The sequence below is a fragment of the Conger conger genome, chromosome 4, assembly GCF_963514075.1.
Source record: "Conger conger chromosome 4, fConCon1.1, whole genome shotgun sequence".
In the NCBI taxonomy this organism is placed as follows: domain Eukaryota; kingdom Metazoa; phylum Chordata; class Actinopteri; order Anguilliformes; family Congridae; genus Conger; species Conger conger.
Window position 1 is genome coordinate 28,933,365 of NC_083763.1, and position 17,578 is coordinate 28,950,942.

General features: G+C 49.7%; 1 protein-coding gene across 4 annotated transcripts in view; it reads right to left on the minus strand.

The window, feature by feature from the left end:
- LOC133126304 (rho GTPase-activating protein 21-like) overlaps positions 1–17,578 on the minus strand; it is an 83,226-nt gene that overhangs the window by 22,334 nt on the left and 43,314 nt on the right. For 2 of the 4 annotated variants that reach the window (XM_061238376.1, XM_061238378.1), the window contains 5 exons: positions 9,186–9,278; positions 8,002–8,080; positions 6,656–6,710; positions 3,775–3,798; positions 773–2,408 (listed from right to left, as the gene is read on the minus strand). In XM_061238376.1, coding sequence (XP_061094360.1) covers positions 773–2,408; positions 3,775–3,798; positions 6,656–6,710; positions 8,002–8,080; positions 9,186–9,278 — 1,887 coding nt within the window. Of the gene's footprint in view, positions 1–772; positions 2,409–2,955; positions 3,228–3,774; positions 3,799–6,655; positions 6,711–8,001; positions 8,081–9,185; positions 9,279–17,578 lie in introns of those variants that run through there. The other 2 variants (XM_061238377.1, XM_061238379.1) reach the window with 2 other exon arrangements.

Sequence of the window (17,578 nt, forward strand, 5' to 3'; positions counted from 1 at the left end):
TTGTGCACCTAACATTTTAAAGTTGGGAGGGCCAGAGATACCAAGGGAAAATCCAAATTTTCAGTCCTTGAATCAAATACTCAAATACAAAAAAAAATTATAATAAATAGTGCATAGAAAAATTTGTGCACACAACTAAATCTCAAACACAATAACCATGACTCACACCACTCACAAGCTTATACACACACACACACACACACACACACACACACACACACACACACACACACAGACAAAGAGTAAATAATCAGTGCAGATCTACATTACCATCCAACGAGGACAAGGAAATAATACTGGCAGGTCTATTTTCTAATTCCTATACGACAGACAATGAACAGACACTGAAGGTACTGGGTAAGAGTGAATAATCATCCACCCGGCCCATTACAAAAACAAGGTTATTGAAACTATCAACAAACTCTTGCTACATTGCTTCACTATACTTGTATGAGAAAGGTGGTCTACTGCCCATTTATTTGTGCACCCACACAACAAATTTGAGTAAACCCCCCACAAAAAAAAGAGAGGGGAAAAAAAGTCAGACAATCATGAACTACATTTCCCATTGTGCACTGCCGCCTTCACTCATTAGCTACCCCGCACGAGCCATACCGACTGTCCGCTTTGGCAGAAAATCTATGAAAGCCGCCTCTGCCTTCAACCAGCTTATTAACTCCCATTTAACCCACACACAGCACAACCGCCTCACACTCACAAACACAAGCTCCCATCCAACCTGGCTGTGGGTTGCTATGGAGACCGTGCTCACCGATAAAGGGGATGGAGTCCAGGGAGTCGTCCAGGTTGCTGGAGCAGGAGGCCTTGCGCTGCTCGTCCAGCCTCCTCATGTTCACCTCCCGCCGGGCGTCGTTGGGCAGCCAGCAGGTGGAGTCCGTCCGTGGCTCCGCCTCGGTGTCGGTGACCGCCAGGATGTAGGAGTGGTGGCGGATGGGGTTGGGGGTTGCCCCCTCCCGCGCCTTGGCCCTGAGAGTCACTGTGCCGTTGCTGGTGGGCGAGGGCGAGGCCTGTTGGCTGGCCGAGGGGGCCTTGTAGGGGGAGGACCTGGCGCACGGCCCCGCCTCCTTCCCCAGCTCCTGAGCGCTCTCGGCTCGCGGCCGCAGGTGGAGGGCGGGGTGGGGCAGGTGGTTGGGCGTCGACGCTCGTGGGTCTTTCGCCGTGTCAGCGCTCCCGGGGGAGAGGGCGGGGTCTCCCTTCACCGGCAGGCGCAAGGCACGGTTTCCGGAGTGAACTAGACTGTCCGTCCTGGAGGCCGGCGGCTGTTCCGTACCTTTCCCGAACTGAGGGGCGGACAGCGCCCCCCGGGGGTACCCGCCGGGAGTCCTGAGGGCAGCCCTCGGGGGCTGCAGCGGGTGTCGGCCAGCCCTGGCCGCCTCGCGGTAAAGCAGCGCCTCCGTCTCCGCCCGGCCGTAGCTCCGCCCATCCGCCGGAGGAGGTGGGACGTCCTGCCGGACCAGGTAGTCGCAGGAGCGGGCCCTCGGTTTGGGCGCGCCCAGGGCAGGGGCCGAAGCCAGGGCGTCTTGGGACGCGCTGCGGAGGGGCCAGTCCTTCGCGTCGGCCGAGACCAGCCGCTCCTGGGAGACGCTGCGCGGGGGAAGGGGGACGGGGCCCGGGTAGGCCCCCCGGTCGTGGGACGTGCTCCTGCGGCGGAGGGGAGAGGGGCCCGAGGCCGTGCCCCGGACAAGGGGCTGCTTGTACTCCCCGGCGGGTTGGGAGGCGGCCCGCAGGGTGTCCAGCCTCTCCTGGATGGTGCGGCAGCCGTACGCATGCAGCCGCTTGGCGTCGATATACTCCTTATAGGTGGTGTAGTTGCGCCAGTCAATGTTCTGGTGGGCGGGGGAGGTGGCGGATGGGGACGGGGAGGAGGGGGGATAGGGGTCTGCTGGCACCGCTAGTGAAGACCTCACTGAGGGGGAGTGCGCGTCGGGGCATGCCGGGTAGTTGGGGGTCCGACCGGCCGGTGGATACTGCAGCGAGCCTCCGGAGGGCCGAGACCGGACCAGGTGCAGGTTGGCCCCCGGGGGGCCGTACCGGCCCTCCTCTGTCCTGTGGCCCTGGGCCCCCCGGGCCAGACGGACCTCCACTGGCGGGACCACCGCGGTTCTCACGCTCTCATTGCACACGCACACCACCGTCTGGGTTTTGGGCGCTGGCGGCGGGGGCGAGGGCGGCACGGGGATCTCCATGCGGTAGCCCGTGTCGCACGGCCCCAGCCACAAACCTTGACCCCCCTGCCCTGCCGCGGGCGGGGCGGGGTCGGGCGACTGGGCCATGGCGGCGGGTTTAGGGTCTATCCGGGGGTAGCATATGGGAGGGGGCTCCGGGATGTGCCGGGCGTTCCCGCTGTACGCGTCGTTTCCTTTCAGGTAGGCGTCCTGGGAATACGCCTGTGGGGAGAAGGGAACGCAGTCAGATTCCACACAAACCCCAGTGCCAATATCACATCAAACTAAATCTGATAATTCCAAAGATGAGGACTTCCCTTGCTATTTGGAAGTACATTAACAGACTTCATGGGGGCTGCAGAATACCTTCACAAATATGAAACCTTCGAACCAGCATGCAGGGAAACGATGAATAATGAACACCTAAGGCGCCGGGTCGGGAAATGCTTAGGGGAAGACGACCAGACACGACGCAGAAGGCAATGACGACGACACTTAGCAGTTATGTCCTGCCCTGGGATACCTTAAACACTGAAACCAAAAGCCTGTCAAACAGAAAGAAAAGTATGCCAACGAAACGGACGGCGAGCTCCAACTACCACAGCCAGCGTCCCTGAAAAGAGCAGGTCTCTAAAACAGGGTGGCGTGAGGGGAGAGGGAGGCCAGGTGACCCAGATAAGCAGCAGTCGGCGCAGGAGAAAGTGGCCGGGTTAAAGCAGGCGTGCAGGCGAGAGGGCAGACCGTGTGCCTGAAGCGTATATTTACCCACCTTGGGCCGGAGAGAGCGCACCCACGAACAGACGCCCACCCTCACACTCAGCATAGCCTCCTTCACCATCGAGAGCCTCGCTCTACCGCCAAGCCTGCCCCCGACCCTCCATTAGCACAGGGGCTTCCGGAAAAATCTTGATAAAAAAATGAACGAACCCAAAATGGCTGCCCGCGAGGAGTTCCGCAGAAAAGGTTACGGGGTCCTCGCTTCGACAGGGTCTCTCTTTCTAGGCTCCTGAGGAAAGCGCACGTCTCGAGAGAGCACGCTGCTGCTGAGGGAATGAGGTGAGCGAGGTTTGCTGGGCGAAGCTTTAACCCAGAGGCTCAGCTCACCTGTGGTGTCAGGTTGCCCTTCCTTCCCCGAACCCTCCCCTCCCTCTCATTTGCATGTCTTGCGCAACACGTCTGGAAGGCTCGTGGCTCGGAGGCCGAAGTGCTTATCATAAGGAAAAAACGAAAAAAAATAATAAAGGCCGAAGTGGGAAGGCAAAAAAAAAAAGATAGGGGAGGAAGGAAAATAAATGAAATAAAAAAAAGAAACAGGCGTGGCGCAAAGCGGTTCGCTGGAGGCTCTGCCAGCATGCGCTAACATCCGCGAAATAGCCTCTGCCCGCTCCGCCGCGGGAATGAGGACACCGTCGAGATGGCGACGCTCGCAAATGGAAAACCGAGATAAAGAATACGCCACCAAAACGCGTTCATCCCACCCACCCCCCTCAAAAAACATCAACACCAACGAGATGAGGAAGACGTAAACGAGATGGGGGAATGACACGCGACAACACTGTTTGTTTGTTTTTTTTTAATCTCTCCTTACCAGAGCGGTGATGTCCCTCGAGAACTGCAGCCGGCGGGGGCCGGCAGAATCACGGTACGCGGAGAGAGACAGAGGCAGGGGGGAGGCAGAGGAGAAAGGAAGAAAACAGAGAGAGAGAGAGCAGGAATAAAACAACACAGCCACTGTGGAGAAAAGGCAGAGCAGAGGCAGTTGCAGGGTGTGGAAAGGCAGAATTATTCTGTCATTTGGTGCTGGATACGACAAGCTAAAAATACTCTAGTTGCTGGAAGGAACCGCTGGAGGCGAATGGCAGCGTGGCGGCAGTGTTAGGACGACCGTCGCGTTAGCGCTGCCACCTGCCTGTCCCCAAATCTCTCCCCCCTCCTGACCGCCGAAAACCTCTGCAGCACGCTGAGCCAGGGGCGGCGCTCCCATCACCTCCCCACCTGCCTTCTCCTCCTCCTCCTCCTCCTCTTCCTCCTGTCTACAGCGAGGGTACTGGAGCTGACGGCAGCTCCTCTCCTCTCCTCTCTCTCTATCTATCTATCCCTTCCCTCCCTCCGGAGAGGTTTTCCTTTCCGGATGACGACAGACGGGGGCTGCTTGATTATATGCTCTGTTTGAGTGGTACAGCCTTCCCCCCCCCCTCTGCCAGCAGTATCCACCTGACCAGCGCCGAGTCTCTCTGCAGCTGCTCACCCTCCGCTCTGCACACTGATCCGCTGCTGCTGCTCCCACTGCCATTTCACACACTCCAACGCTCTGGGAGACAGCGACGTGCGTTTGCTAGCGCGCACACACTAGCTTGACACACACTAATACAGATACAAGCCCACGCACTAACACAACTCATGTTCACGCGGGAGGGCGACAAGGACGGCCGTAACTGCACTCTGTGTGTGTGTGTGTGTGCGTGCGCGCGAGTGTGTGCGTGCGCGCATGTACGAGTATGTGCATTTTCTTACTGTACAGGACCACTGATTGCGTCTGCGTTGTATGGACCGTATAGGTAGCCTGGAAATGTAGCCTGTACAGCGTATAGCCTAGTGGCTAAGGAACATGACTGGGATACAAAAGGTTGGTGGTTCAAGCCCTGGTGTCACCACAATAAGATCATTCATGGTATGTTGCTCTGGATAAGAGTGCCTACTAAATACCTGTAATCGCACAGCTGTTGAGCCCTTGAGAAGGCCCGTAACCCCACATTAGTCCAGGGGGGATTGTACCCTGCTTAGTCAAATCAACTGTAAGTCGCTTTAGATTAAAATGTCAACTAAATAACTTATTATTAATGATTCAAGTACTCTATGCACCCTGAAGAAGGCAACCAGCACACTGCATACTGCAGAAGGCAAGATGCCGAAATGCCGTTTGTGCATGATCCCGCATTGAAAGAAATGAAATAACCATGTAGCCCTTTTTTAGAGTGGGAACCATTTTCTCTTCAATTAAAGTACTCTATGATTAGTGAAGACCACAGGGACAGGAGTAGAGAGGTACTGGAGTTCATGAAGATGCTACGCTAGCAGCTGCGACTGTGTGAAGCAGGAAGGAGTAGAAGGTTAAGGGGGAATGTAGGCGTGTGCGTGTGGACTCTAACACACGCTCCAGGAAGAGGCCGGGTCTGGACAGCAGCCAAATCTGACAGGGTTGCCCATTGTGCTGGCCCTACCCCCAAAGCTGGAGAACCACCTCTCCCAGATCAGACACACCGGTTTCATCATGCACTGACAGCCAATCAACAATCACTCGGTATCACCTGTTGGTCTGTGTGTCTCCTGTGAGTGCGTCTGTGTGTATGTGTGTGTTTGTATTTGTGTGTGTGTGGTTAGTAAAGTAGGACAGATGTTTACATAAGCAGAGACAGAAGTGCATTACTAAAGCTTAATGGCAGAGGCTAAGCTGGGTGAGGTCTATCTCTACCCATGATTCCTTGTCCTGCTGAGCATGCTCAGTCGGCCTGTGCCGACACCATCACAGTTCCGGCCGGTGAGCTGGCGTTCGCCCCCACCGCGTTTGGAGTGGCGGTACTAGGCCCTGTCTGAGGCCTTTGGTCCGTGACCCTTCGATAAGGGGGTCAGCGGCACTCAAGAAACCCTAAAGGACAGGCCGGCCTATAGAAGAGACTGTGCTTACAATCTCGCCTTTCCTCTAAATAAGGGATCAGCAATGCACGTGCAGAGAACTGCTGGTTTCCCATCCTCCCTTTACCCGGGAGTCAGGTTTGAAGGCAGTCTGGCCAATCGGTAGCACTGATTTCCCAGGAGAAAAGAAGGGCTGGATTAGGCTTTGAGGGCCAGAGTAGATGATTCCTGCCAGAGATCTTTCAGCTACACAGCTCTGATGAGTTGGATCAGAGCACCAGAAACAAACTCGGCTTCATTCACTCCATTCCTTTGTTTTTAAGAATTTGTTAGAAACCACAGAAGCCGACATGCCATTCTGCGACAGATAAGGTGCAACATCAACAAAAACTAAAACAACCAAAATGTCCCTCAACAGGCCACACTCTATGAGTCAAAATACTTAACAGTTAACAACTGTTGAAGTACCAAACAAGTACTGTACAATACATAACTCATAAAGAACAAATACTCTTATGAATGTCTTCAAAAAAGCATTAGCCACACAAAAAAGCCAACTTGAAAGCAGCTGTTACTATAAAACAGACTTAAACGGGAGCTCGCTGGTTGCTTTGCTGATCTGAATTCGGCTGTAAACCTTGTAGACACTATTTTCCAGGTTAGGAGATAGCCGGCAGAGGACCGATCATATTTATACATTTTCTGTGGCCTTGACCTGAGTTAATCTGGCGATCCTCGAATGAGGAAGGTGAAATATGAACCGCTGTGCCTGTAGAAGAGGTGAGCGAAAGAGAGCGGGGCAGAAAGCAGACATTCCCTAAACGGACTTGGCTCACCAGCTGCAGGATGTCCTCGTCTTTGGGCATGACGCACAGCTCCAGAGCGGTGTCGCTGAAACAGAAAACACGACCGAGCTGTCAAGGGGAGGAATTTTCCAGGTCGCCTGCTACGTGATGCCCCCGGGGTGACTGAAGCGAAACTGAAACAGACAGGGCCGGGTCTTTTTTTCCCATTTCCCCAACAGAAGAGAACAACAGGTAAAAGAAGGAACAAACTGATCACAACAGTGAGGTAAGCACACGCTAAGCACAGCAACGCAGTTAACCCCTTACGGGCGGATGCGACCAACACGTTACAGCTCCCTTAACAGACGGATGCGAGTGTCGAATTTGATCATATGACCGTTTTTCAAGACAGGATCGCACAATGCATTTTGATTCCTAGGCCTTTTTATGGGCTTTCCATAGGGGGGGGTTTTCTATAAATGCGATGGGCAATAAAATGCTAATGTGCGAAAAGACAAGAATATGGGACTACAAAATTATTTTCATAATAAAAACGATAAAGATCCTGATTTCAAAAAGATGTAATTAAAAAAATAAGTTATTAAAATAAGTCTGCTGACGCTTCTGATGCATTTCAATCGTTGATATCAGAACGGATTTATATTGTCCTTGCCCAGCTCATCACCATGGAAACAAACTCATTTTCAGTTGTAGCTCACACATCAGGCAAGATATCAAAGATATAGTTAACATATAACCAAATAAACCATGCCATATAAATGGTTTTGTAGTACTGTATTGTGGCTGGTTACAGTGTATATTATTGTGCATGTTAACCCAGAAAAAGTTGATTATTGGGCAGAAACTACCACTAAAAAGCCAGCAGGAAGTTTGCCAAGATGCCAGTGCAAGACATTAAAAACTACAAGCACCACAATCTGCCGAGGTAGTTCGCTGTCGATGTGTGTAATTTTTGTCAATTAGCGACAGCATTTACTGACTGAGCCTTTGAGGACTCAGAGAATTATAATTCCATATCTCCATTAGAAACGGTTTTCTTGACTCCTTGATCACAGACATGACTAATGATGACAGTGTCATGGTGCGGTACTATTTGCACTCAACTCTGAAGATGACATCGTAGACGATGAAACGTCAGTGTTTCCTCTGTTGCATTAAATAGTGTGTTTTGCTATGTGCTTGCTGTGCTCCACCGTTCCTTATTTTGGGATAGTGCCCGTGAAGTTGTTCGGCTAAGGAGTCCTTCCAATTAAGCGAATCAATTACGGCATAAATACTACTTAAAAAGCATACAATTTACAAAGCGCATGTTTTTAAGTTGTATTTAAGGGAAATGCTCCTGCCATGCCAAAATAACAGGGAAGGAGTGCTCTTACCTGTTTTGAATCAAGGCAATAACCTGGGAGTAGGTTTTCCCAATAATACTTTCTCCATTGACTTTCACGATCCTGTCCCCTGTGAACAAGAGCATGTCATCAGGTCAAGGACTTCAGTGAAGTACAGTATACAGGTGCATCTCAAAAAATCTGAATATCATTTTTTTCCGTTATTTAATTCAAAAAGTGAAACTTTATACTTTAGATTCATTACACAAAGTGAAATATTTCAAGCCTTTTCTTGTTTTAATCTTGATTATTACAGTTAATAGCTCATGAAAATCTAAAATTCAGTATCTCAAAATATTAGAATATTACATAAGCCAAAAAAAAAAAGTCTGCACCTGTGCATGCAGGAGATCCAAACAAATATCCCAAATAAAGAACCTGATGATGTCGAACCGCGTGTTGTTCGTTCTATAATATTGTAATAAATCATTTTTGCTTAATCTAAGGTCAGTCCTATGTTGTTCCTGAATGTGTGGTTCTGAAATGTCCTGGAGTCTGCCGAGTACCACTCCTAGCCTTTTTTCTGGATTATACTGTATGAGCTGCTGGCACCTCACAGATTGAGTAACATGTTTGTGCACAAAACTTATCTTCTATGAACATCACAGAGGTTTACAGAACTTTAAAGTTTGAACTGTCTGAATGATCTGATCGAGGTCTCTAGCTCAACAGGTGTTTTCTTAGCAGGTTATGAATGTGCTTGATGTGAGTCACTTTGGCTATAGGCGTCTGTCTGAATTGTAAATTGAGGAGTGAATCTCCCCTCAAGGCAGTAAGGGGGAGACACAGCAGAAAGAGGAGGTGTGGGACTTCAATTGATATGAAGTCATACCCCAGTGATACCTATATTTTCACTATTGGACTATATTCGACAGCATATAAAAAAATAAATAATTCTCCCTAGCACACAGACAAAGGCATAGAGGTTATAATTTGCCCTGGTAAGGGTGTGCCTTCATTTGGCAACTACCCAAGTGTTTATAATGGATTCATCCACCATGACGTGTAATTTACCCTGCGTTTTCTTCGCTGTGCATGTGACTAGGCATGTGACCAAGGACACAAACGAGCACAAGCAGTGAGCAAAACTGCTGCCCTGTGCGGTACAATTTTCCCCATTGGTTTATATTGCCGTCCCTGTCTCTGTATATTATATAACCTAAAATCGGGGGTACCTGTGCAGAGTCCAGCTCCGTGGGCAGGGCCTCCTTCCTTCACCTGCTTGACAAAGATGGTGTCCATGGGCTCCAGCCTGGTCCGCGGCCTCCCTGGCAACGACAGAGTGGTAGCGCATGGGTTAACTCTCGGGGCACTGTGCCAGTGAGCTGACCCGCTTTAAGATTTCAATTTTCAAAGTTACAGCCACTCTAGGACCCTCGCTCTCCCAGCTGAGTCTGCGCACGGTTTCCTGTGGCCCCTGGAGGAAGCTCACGTGACTGTCAGGTAACCGAGGTTACGCGGGACATCGGCTGCCTTGTGCCTGCAGCCGGAAGGCTGGTGTGGCATTAGCAAGTCATCAGTTTTTCCCGGGATGAACAAATGTCCTCTACGCAAAGTGTGACTGGCTGCCTCGTCTCAGGTGGGGTCTGCCGATAGCCTGCTGGATAGCCTAAAGCGGGAAACTACAGACAGGGGCTACGCAGGTGCAGCTAAACTGAGTACTGTAAACAGCTACTATGAGCATTAGCCACAGAGTGTAAACCTCAAATTAAACAATTACAGAGGAATTTTAACGGCTCTGCGTGTGTGCCTGGGTATGCACTGTGTGTAGATTGTGTGCACTGCAGTGTGTGTTACTTGTGTGTGTGTGTGTGTGTGTGTGTGTGTGTGTGTGTGTGTGTGTGAGTGAGTGTATGTTCATGTGTACGTGTTTGCATGCATGTATGTGAGCATGCATGTGTTAGTGTGGTTTGCGTGTAGGTTTGTGTGAACTAAGATCTGCATATGTACAGCTCTGTAAAAATACTAATTTGTGACTAGAATAAATCATGGTTATAGCGTTTCTACGAGGACTCCTGGAGTACCACGTGCTTCATAGATTTCAACATTTCACAATGAGCAATCCCTCACCAGACTGCTCCATTAATAAACAAATTGATAATAAAACCAAATAAATAAAATAAACACTTGATGTGTTTTCAGGCAAACCGCATCGTCTCCACCACAGAAAACGATCCAGGTTCATCGATTCCCTTTAACGCACCACAAAACCGAGTATCAACACCGTCACGGCTTTGCACGGTCTTAGGAGAACGCATATGGGGGAAAGGTCAACTATTTCCTTGAAGCAGACTGCGTGTGGTTGAGCCTAACCCCAAGTGGAGCGAGGAGCTGAGGCCAAGCATGTCTCTACACGCCAATGCAGCGTTACAGCTGTCAGTCAATATTTTTTTTACTGAACTAGTTCACTGTGAACCGTGTAAAATGCATAAATTTCAGGGACCATATAGCAAATTACAAGGATAATAAATAATACTGAGAGTATGTCATGGTAAGCAAACATTGATCAGAGCTTGTGCCTGTACCACTTCATTCAATAGCTAATTCCCCTTGGCCTTCGTTGACAGCCTAGTTAAATGACATTATTAGCATAAAATGACAGTTTCAGGGAGAGTACTGGGCTCACAGAATGGGAGATATCAATGATAGTTGATAGAGGATTGGCTTTTTCTGTACACTTCAAAAAACACACACACACACACACACACACACACACACACACACCTGCTTAGGAGACTTTCGGCACAAGTTAAATGTAGAGCACAGATCTACAGAGAGGACTGAATAAGGCTTTTTGGGCATTCTAGCAGTATATTTGACTAAAACAATGAAGAGATTTAGGTAGGACAGTTTTGTTGTATAAAGTGATTTTTGGGGTGTCTCGGTGGCGCAGCCTGTAGAGCACTGACCGCATGCTCATTGCGAGCCGCGACGTCGGCGGTTCGAATCCGACCGTCTGACATTTGTCGCATGTCTTCCCCTCTCTCTCGCTCCCATTCTTACTGTCTCTCTATACTGTACTGTCCAATAAAGCTGAAAAAGGCCTAAAAAAAATATATATCTTATCTTATAAAGTGATTTTTGTATAAAACTATGAACTACATAAGCCAGTTAGTGAGCCTCTCTACTTTCATGTGAGAAAATAACATAAAATGGCAGCTAAAGGCAGTATGGTTTTCCTTCCACGGTGCAGTTGCCATACCCCACTTTTCTAGGTGTGGAAAGTATCAACGTGTCCTCCTCGCTTCAATCACTGCGGCGTTGCCCCCGGTTACGACCGCTGGCCCCGTGTCTCGCGTTGTCCCACTACGTGCCAGAACTGACCAGCATCTTCACTCTCTCAATCTACAAGCTTGTTTTATTTTATTTTAAAAAGGCAAGTGGCAATTTTCAGTTATTCCTCCTGAGGCTAAAATTTCAAAGAAGTCAGCATTGCTTTTTTGAGGCAAATGAACACACCTCTATGAGGCTTACAGACCCATAACAGTGCATCAGGGCTAGGCTAGGACCCCATGCATCTTGAAGTGCTTCTGGTCCAGGACTTCCTGTATTTAGGGGGAAGGGTTCCCCACCCGTAAGCTATAGCTTCAGACACCGGTCCAGGACTTCCTGCGTTTAGAGAGAAGGGTTCCCCACCCGGAAGACCCTGCATCAACTTCAATTACCGTAAAATGCTTTCCAGGGCCTTGGGGAAGAGAAGAGAGGACCGTGCAATGCGTGAGTCTGCGCTATGGAGATTAAGTGCTCCTCAGGGCTGCTCCGCGTCCGGGTGCGCAGATAAGAGAAGAGGGGAAAATAGTAATTATGGAGGGAACGGAAACAGCCGGAAAAGTGTGCAGACTTCTCCCCCTCAACCCTTTCTCCACAGCTGGTGGGGCCTTACAGTGAGGAAATCTGTGTATGCCTTCTGCCCACATCTCCCTTAGCGTCTTCACAGCAGTGCATAGTCGGGTCCAACTGGAACCAAAAACCTCACTGCTGCCTAATGTTATGTACTAGCTACAGGGGGTGGAAAGGTGCATAAAAAGGCAGCCCACTACTCAGGCATCAGGAGAGCAGAGGGACCAGATTGAGAGGTGTCCCACGCTCTGAACGTGTAGATTCAGGAGGCGGGGGCTGCACTCATGAATAAATCAGTGAACTCTGTACTGTGAGAACACGGCTGCTTAGCGAGGGATTTGAGAGGCGGTGGTAATGAGACTCTGGTGCCTGTCACCACAGTATTAACCCATTGAGTGCCGCCACAGGCCTGGTATACTGAGGAGCAGAATCAGATAAACACACTATAAAGGGTGCATCTCAGTCCATATCACTCACTCACTACTACTCCTCCTCCTCGCACGCACACACGCACCTAAACGTGTGCAGGACTCCAGTGTACTTGGCTCCCTCTGGTGGCAAGAGATATATTCACTCCCAATATGACATTTTAGAGTAGGGATCATGAAATCAGGCCCTCAAATCCAGAACCACGCCTGGTTTTCTGTTCTCGCGGGTGATTAACTGAACAATTAGTGTCACTTATTGGCCAGATCATAGTCACACCAGTAAACGGAGGTAAGGTAAAAGGAGGCTGGAAAACAGGAAAACAGGAAAACAGTTCTTGGCCCTTGAGGACTGATCTCATGATCCCAGTTGTAGAGGTTCATGGTTTCCCCACAGAAGCCTCCTAAGGGCTTGCTAGCATGTGAAAGCTTTGATAACAGCACGTTACACAGAGTAGTGTACACGTGTGAGCGTGTGTGCGTGTGCGTTTGGGCACTACAGCAGTCACCAGGTAAGTTGCTGGGTCTGCGTGGGTTTAATAGCATCACAATCTGAATAGACCTGCTCTACTGAGCATTTACCTGTACCAGCGCTCTGGCCTCTAGCTTATAGCTTTGCGATTACACCATTATTTAACGCTCTAAAAACTGTCAACAGAGGGCGACAAAGGACGCTGCTTGAATATCTATCATTTAACTTCAGCAAACCAAGGCAAGAACAGAGCTGCACAACTGCAGAAAGACACTCAGCAGTGAAAAGCACAAGACTAGTGTCCTATTCTAAACAGGGCTTTGAGCGTTTGCTGAATGCCTGCCATTTAATGCAGTAAAGGCCAGTGATGTAGTGTGTGCCTGGAGCCTCCTTTAAAGGTACAATAGGCAATTTTGGACTTCCAACGTTCAAGAGAGGAATAGCAGCAACAAACACCTTAAAACCACAACACTGTTTATTCCTTCCCTCTTCTCTGTAAACACGCTGACGTCGAAACGCCATTGGCGGTGGCAATTAAAACCAGTTTTCAACCAATGAGCTGGAATTATTGTACAGTTATACAATGTTTTGGTACAAATTGTCAGGCTGTCAACTGTATATTTTGAAACCTGAATTTAAGGACTATAAACACAAAGGGTGAGTCAACATGTCAGTGAGCCTTTTTCAATGATAGGAAGGGATTTACAATGGTCTTGTAACAATGTTTTAACACAAAAATCTTACCTATTGTACCTTTAAGTTCAAGTTAAGGATAAGTTCAGAGGACCTGAACAGTAGTGTGCAATGCCTTTCTGTGCTCGATTGATGTTGCCTGGTGCAATTGAGCCAGCCAAACAAGAGGAGCAGAAGGTGAGGTTTGCTCTTTTTGAGAGTATTTCATAGGTTTCTAGACACCAGACAAGCTCAGCGAAGCGTAGAAAATTATTTGAATGCACAACAGTTACGCTGACTCAAGTAAGCACACAACTTGTGCTCGTACATCAGTCGTCCTGGTCGCTGTTCCCACGTTCGTCAGGGACTGTGCACGGCTGCCCGTTATGCGGCCAGCAGGGAGAGCGGTTCAGTGTGCGACCGCTCAGCCCTGCGACTCCTCTCTGCGGGAACGCCGAACGCCGGGGGCAGTCCTCTGACCGGGTGACCGGGAATGCGTTTCTGATGGTGCTGGCGGAACACGCCAGATGTTTTTCTGCAACAAACGGCGCACTGTCATCGCCGCTCGGCAAACAGTGGCTCTTCAGAGCTCAGAACGCAGGCCGCTATCGACCCTGCAGGATGGAGACCGCTGGAATCCGGGCTCCGGGGCGTTTCCGTGGTTACCGCGGTGCCCCGGTTCAGCAGCCCAGCCTGAGGGAAAGGTCGTCATGACAACCAACCTGTGGATTCCTCCTCGGGGGGACAACACACTAAAACAACATATCCCAGCTAAAGTCTTGTGATGATGGCTTAACTGCCAACTACAATGTACTGTAACAACCCAAAAAGGAACTGTATTGCAATGCAGACAAGAAAAGGGAAATCCACTTATAAACAACAGATATGATGAACATTTTTTTAAACATGCTCGGTCAGTTGATTCAGGACATGCATTTGGATTTAAGCACAGGGGCCCTTCCAGGTATGGAACACAGCAGCATAAAAATCAACCACCACCTCCCTAGGAAGAGTATACGAGTCGCTAACTGTTGTGAGTGAATCAGACATATTTGCATGGCACTTTGTATAGAGGCACCGTCAAAGATTCTTTATACGATATATTCTTTATACGAGTGTGAAACGCTAAAAATCCAGCAAGTGCAGTAGACACTCTCCAGCATGAAGAGAAACCATGGGGAAGAGATACCATCATGAGTGTATGACACCAACAGTGTGAAATCCAACAGTCGGCCCGGGTGCATTCTTGGCCGGCCGGGCCCCGAGTAGCAGACAGGCGGTTTTTGTGTGGGCCGGGATATTTTCGTTGGTGTTTTGCATTCAATAATGTTGTTCTGTAATGCTGGGCAGTGGCCAGTCCATGTCATTACCCAGATGTTACGCAACAGGCAGGAGTTCTCTCCCTCACTCCCTCCAAATTTGCCTCACCTCATTGCTTTTCAGGCAAAGACAAAATCCACAAAGGCAACACCTCCACAGTAGGTACTTACACGCTGTGCATTCAGCGTAAGACCATTAACACAGTAGTTTACAACACATCAGCACACAGCCAGTGCAAAACATGTCACAGGTTCTGGATGAGTCCGAGAGAGAATGTGATAAGCAACATAATGCACCTCTATGCATCACATGAGCACACGTTTAATCCTCCAGCAGTCGGCCTGAAGCTTAGGCAGTCGGGTGCGGTGGATTGGAATTCCGATATCCATTCTTCAAACGGGGGCCATCGCGGCCTGAGCATTCCAAAATGGCCACTGTTGCCTGGATACCGCCAGTTTAGGAGTGCGAAGAACACAGGCTGTTTATGTGGGATAAATCAGGCACAGTAGCACAGATTGGAGAGATCAGTTCCTGCTGCGATTCAATGTGACGATAAACCACCCCCCCCCCCCCCCCCATCAAGTTCTCTCAAAGCAACCGAGCTGGGTGACGTCTGCATTTGGTGTGAAGTCGAGAACAGCATTAGCTGTCAATTCTTACACTTTCCCACTGTGTAATCATGAAACCCATACGATAGACAATTTATAGTCTACCCATGATGAATGCTTAACAGCAGAAAATGTGAAAATATTCCTCCCTAGTTTCACCCCTAACCTTCTAATCTATTCATAATTTCAAGCATTATAAACACGGTTATAATACTCAACATTTGTATCAGTGAGTAGATAAACAGTTCTTAAGTGAATGATTTAGGGGCTCGTTTTGCACCATGTGCATGTCCTGGCAGAGATTCCATGGTTCTCAACATGATCAAAGTAATCGCCGCTGGGCATCTGCTGACCAGGCAGGTTTTGTGGATTAAAATCACATTTTGAGAGGTTCTGCCATCAGAAAGCCATTGCCTTCTGCCCCAGCCCTACTGCCATCAAAGCGATATTACATGTGATGTGATAGGAACTCGATAGACAGCAAGGCAAGAAGGGGCACACGGGGCATGGCATACTGGAAACTGTGTTTCAATCTGAGTGGGTGAGTCTGAAAACGGGCAGCTGCATATTTGCCTGTGCTTCTACTCCGTACACTGACCTGCCTCCAGTAAAATGTGGAATATGGGCAAACGCTCTGTGTTGGGAGCCAATTCCATCATTGGGACTGCAAATCACATGCTCTCCCAACTGAGAATTGGTGTTCAGCAAGATCGTACTCCACATTTCTCTGTCGTCAAGCCTAACAGGGCGACATTCCACTGATCCCTGCTTTCTCCCCTTCATGTGAGATTCCTTTGTGAGCGTATTTACGACCGCTGCTGAAGCAGGCCTTCCGCCTCCAAAATTAGGGGCGTAAAGCACCCCTCCGTGGGTTTCTCAGAGCCACCCCGGAGGAAAGGTAAGTTACGAGGGGTGGGGGTTGCACGTGGGGGCTGTGCTGTAAAACACAGCGCCAAGGGAATCTGCAGGGAACCGCTGGCCTGAAACCCACACCCCCGAAAGGCCAACCTGGGGCCCAAAGGGTCAAGGTTAGATGGGGCACATCTAGAGAGCAAGCTCTGTTCCGTGTCGCAAGTTCGAGTGAAATACGACCAAGAGCCTGAGGAGGAACCGCCTGTCGTGCCTAGTGAGATGACAAAAAAATTAGGTGGCTACGTTCACTAGAACTTGCAAAGGTAACCCACTTTTTTGCCAAGAAAGACTATGTCTACGACATTTCAGTGAAGGTGCAGTCCAATCTTTGCCCAGGAAGACAGTCTGAGGAGGAACGAATGCGACTAAGCTTTTACGGGAGGTGGGCTTTTACAGGCCCCGGGAGACATTGGGGGAATTTGTATTGCCTGTGCTATTACTCCCTCTGCAATCTTAATGGAACCATTCTTCAACCTGCAAGTCTCCAGCAAGGAATCCCACTCAGAATGAAAACAAATATTTGAACAGATGTGCGTCTTCCTTTCTTTCCAAGTGCCGGGGCTCCGCAGGCGCAGTGCGGCGCGCTTCCTTTCTCTTCCCTTCAACAATCCGCGGAAAAACGCTTCCAAACTGAGGGGGCGAGAGAGGGGAAAAAGAGAGCAGCTACGGAACACGGAGTTTTGAGTGCGTTTCAGCTGGGATTCTTTACAGATGCGCACATGCCAAGGTAACCAGGGACACTTGAGCAGGTCTCTTTCTACCCATGCGCTTTGCTTGTGGTGTCCACATCACAGCAGATGCTGGGCGTCTGTGTTTCCCCCCCCCCACCACACACACACACACACACACACACACACACACACACAATGTCTCTCCCCAGACTGGAGGAATTTCAGCAGCAACACCCCGACTGTCAACATGTGGTGAGCCCAGTCTAAACAGCGACGGCTCGATCCCCCCGTGTTGGTGTCAAGTCAGACAAACAAACAATCTGGGTAGACTCCCTTCCCAGAATTCCACACTGTGCACGCATTGTGCATCGTCCATGCTGCAGATGTTCCGCAGAGGGACGGGCTGATTGGACGTCGCTGGGGAAACTGTAAAGGGCTTTAAAGGGCGTACCCACAGTGTGGAGACAGCATAGGAGAAACACCTGTAATGAAGGATGGCGGGCAGCCGTAAGAGGAATACGTAAAACCAAAAACAAAGTACACTTGCAGCTGCAGGTTGCCTTTATGACCAAAGCTCTGAAGCTTTTGGTCCCAAGAGCTGCATGAGGAGCTCTTCGGAATGGGAACCCTGACTACCACCTACCCCAC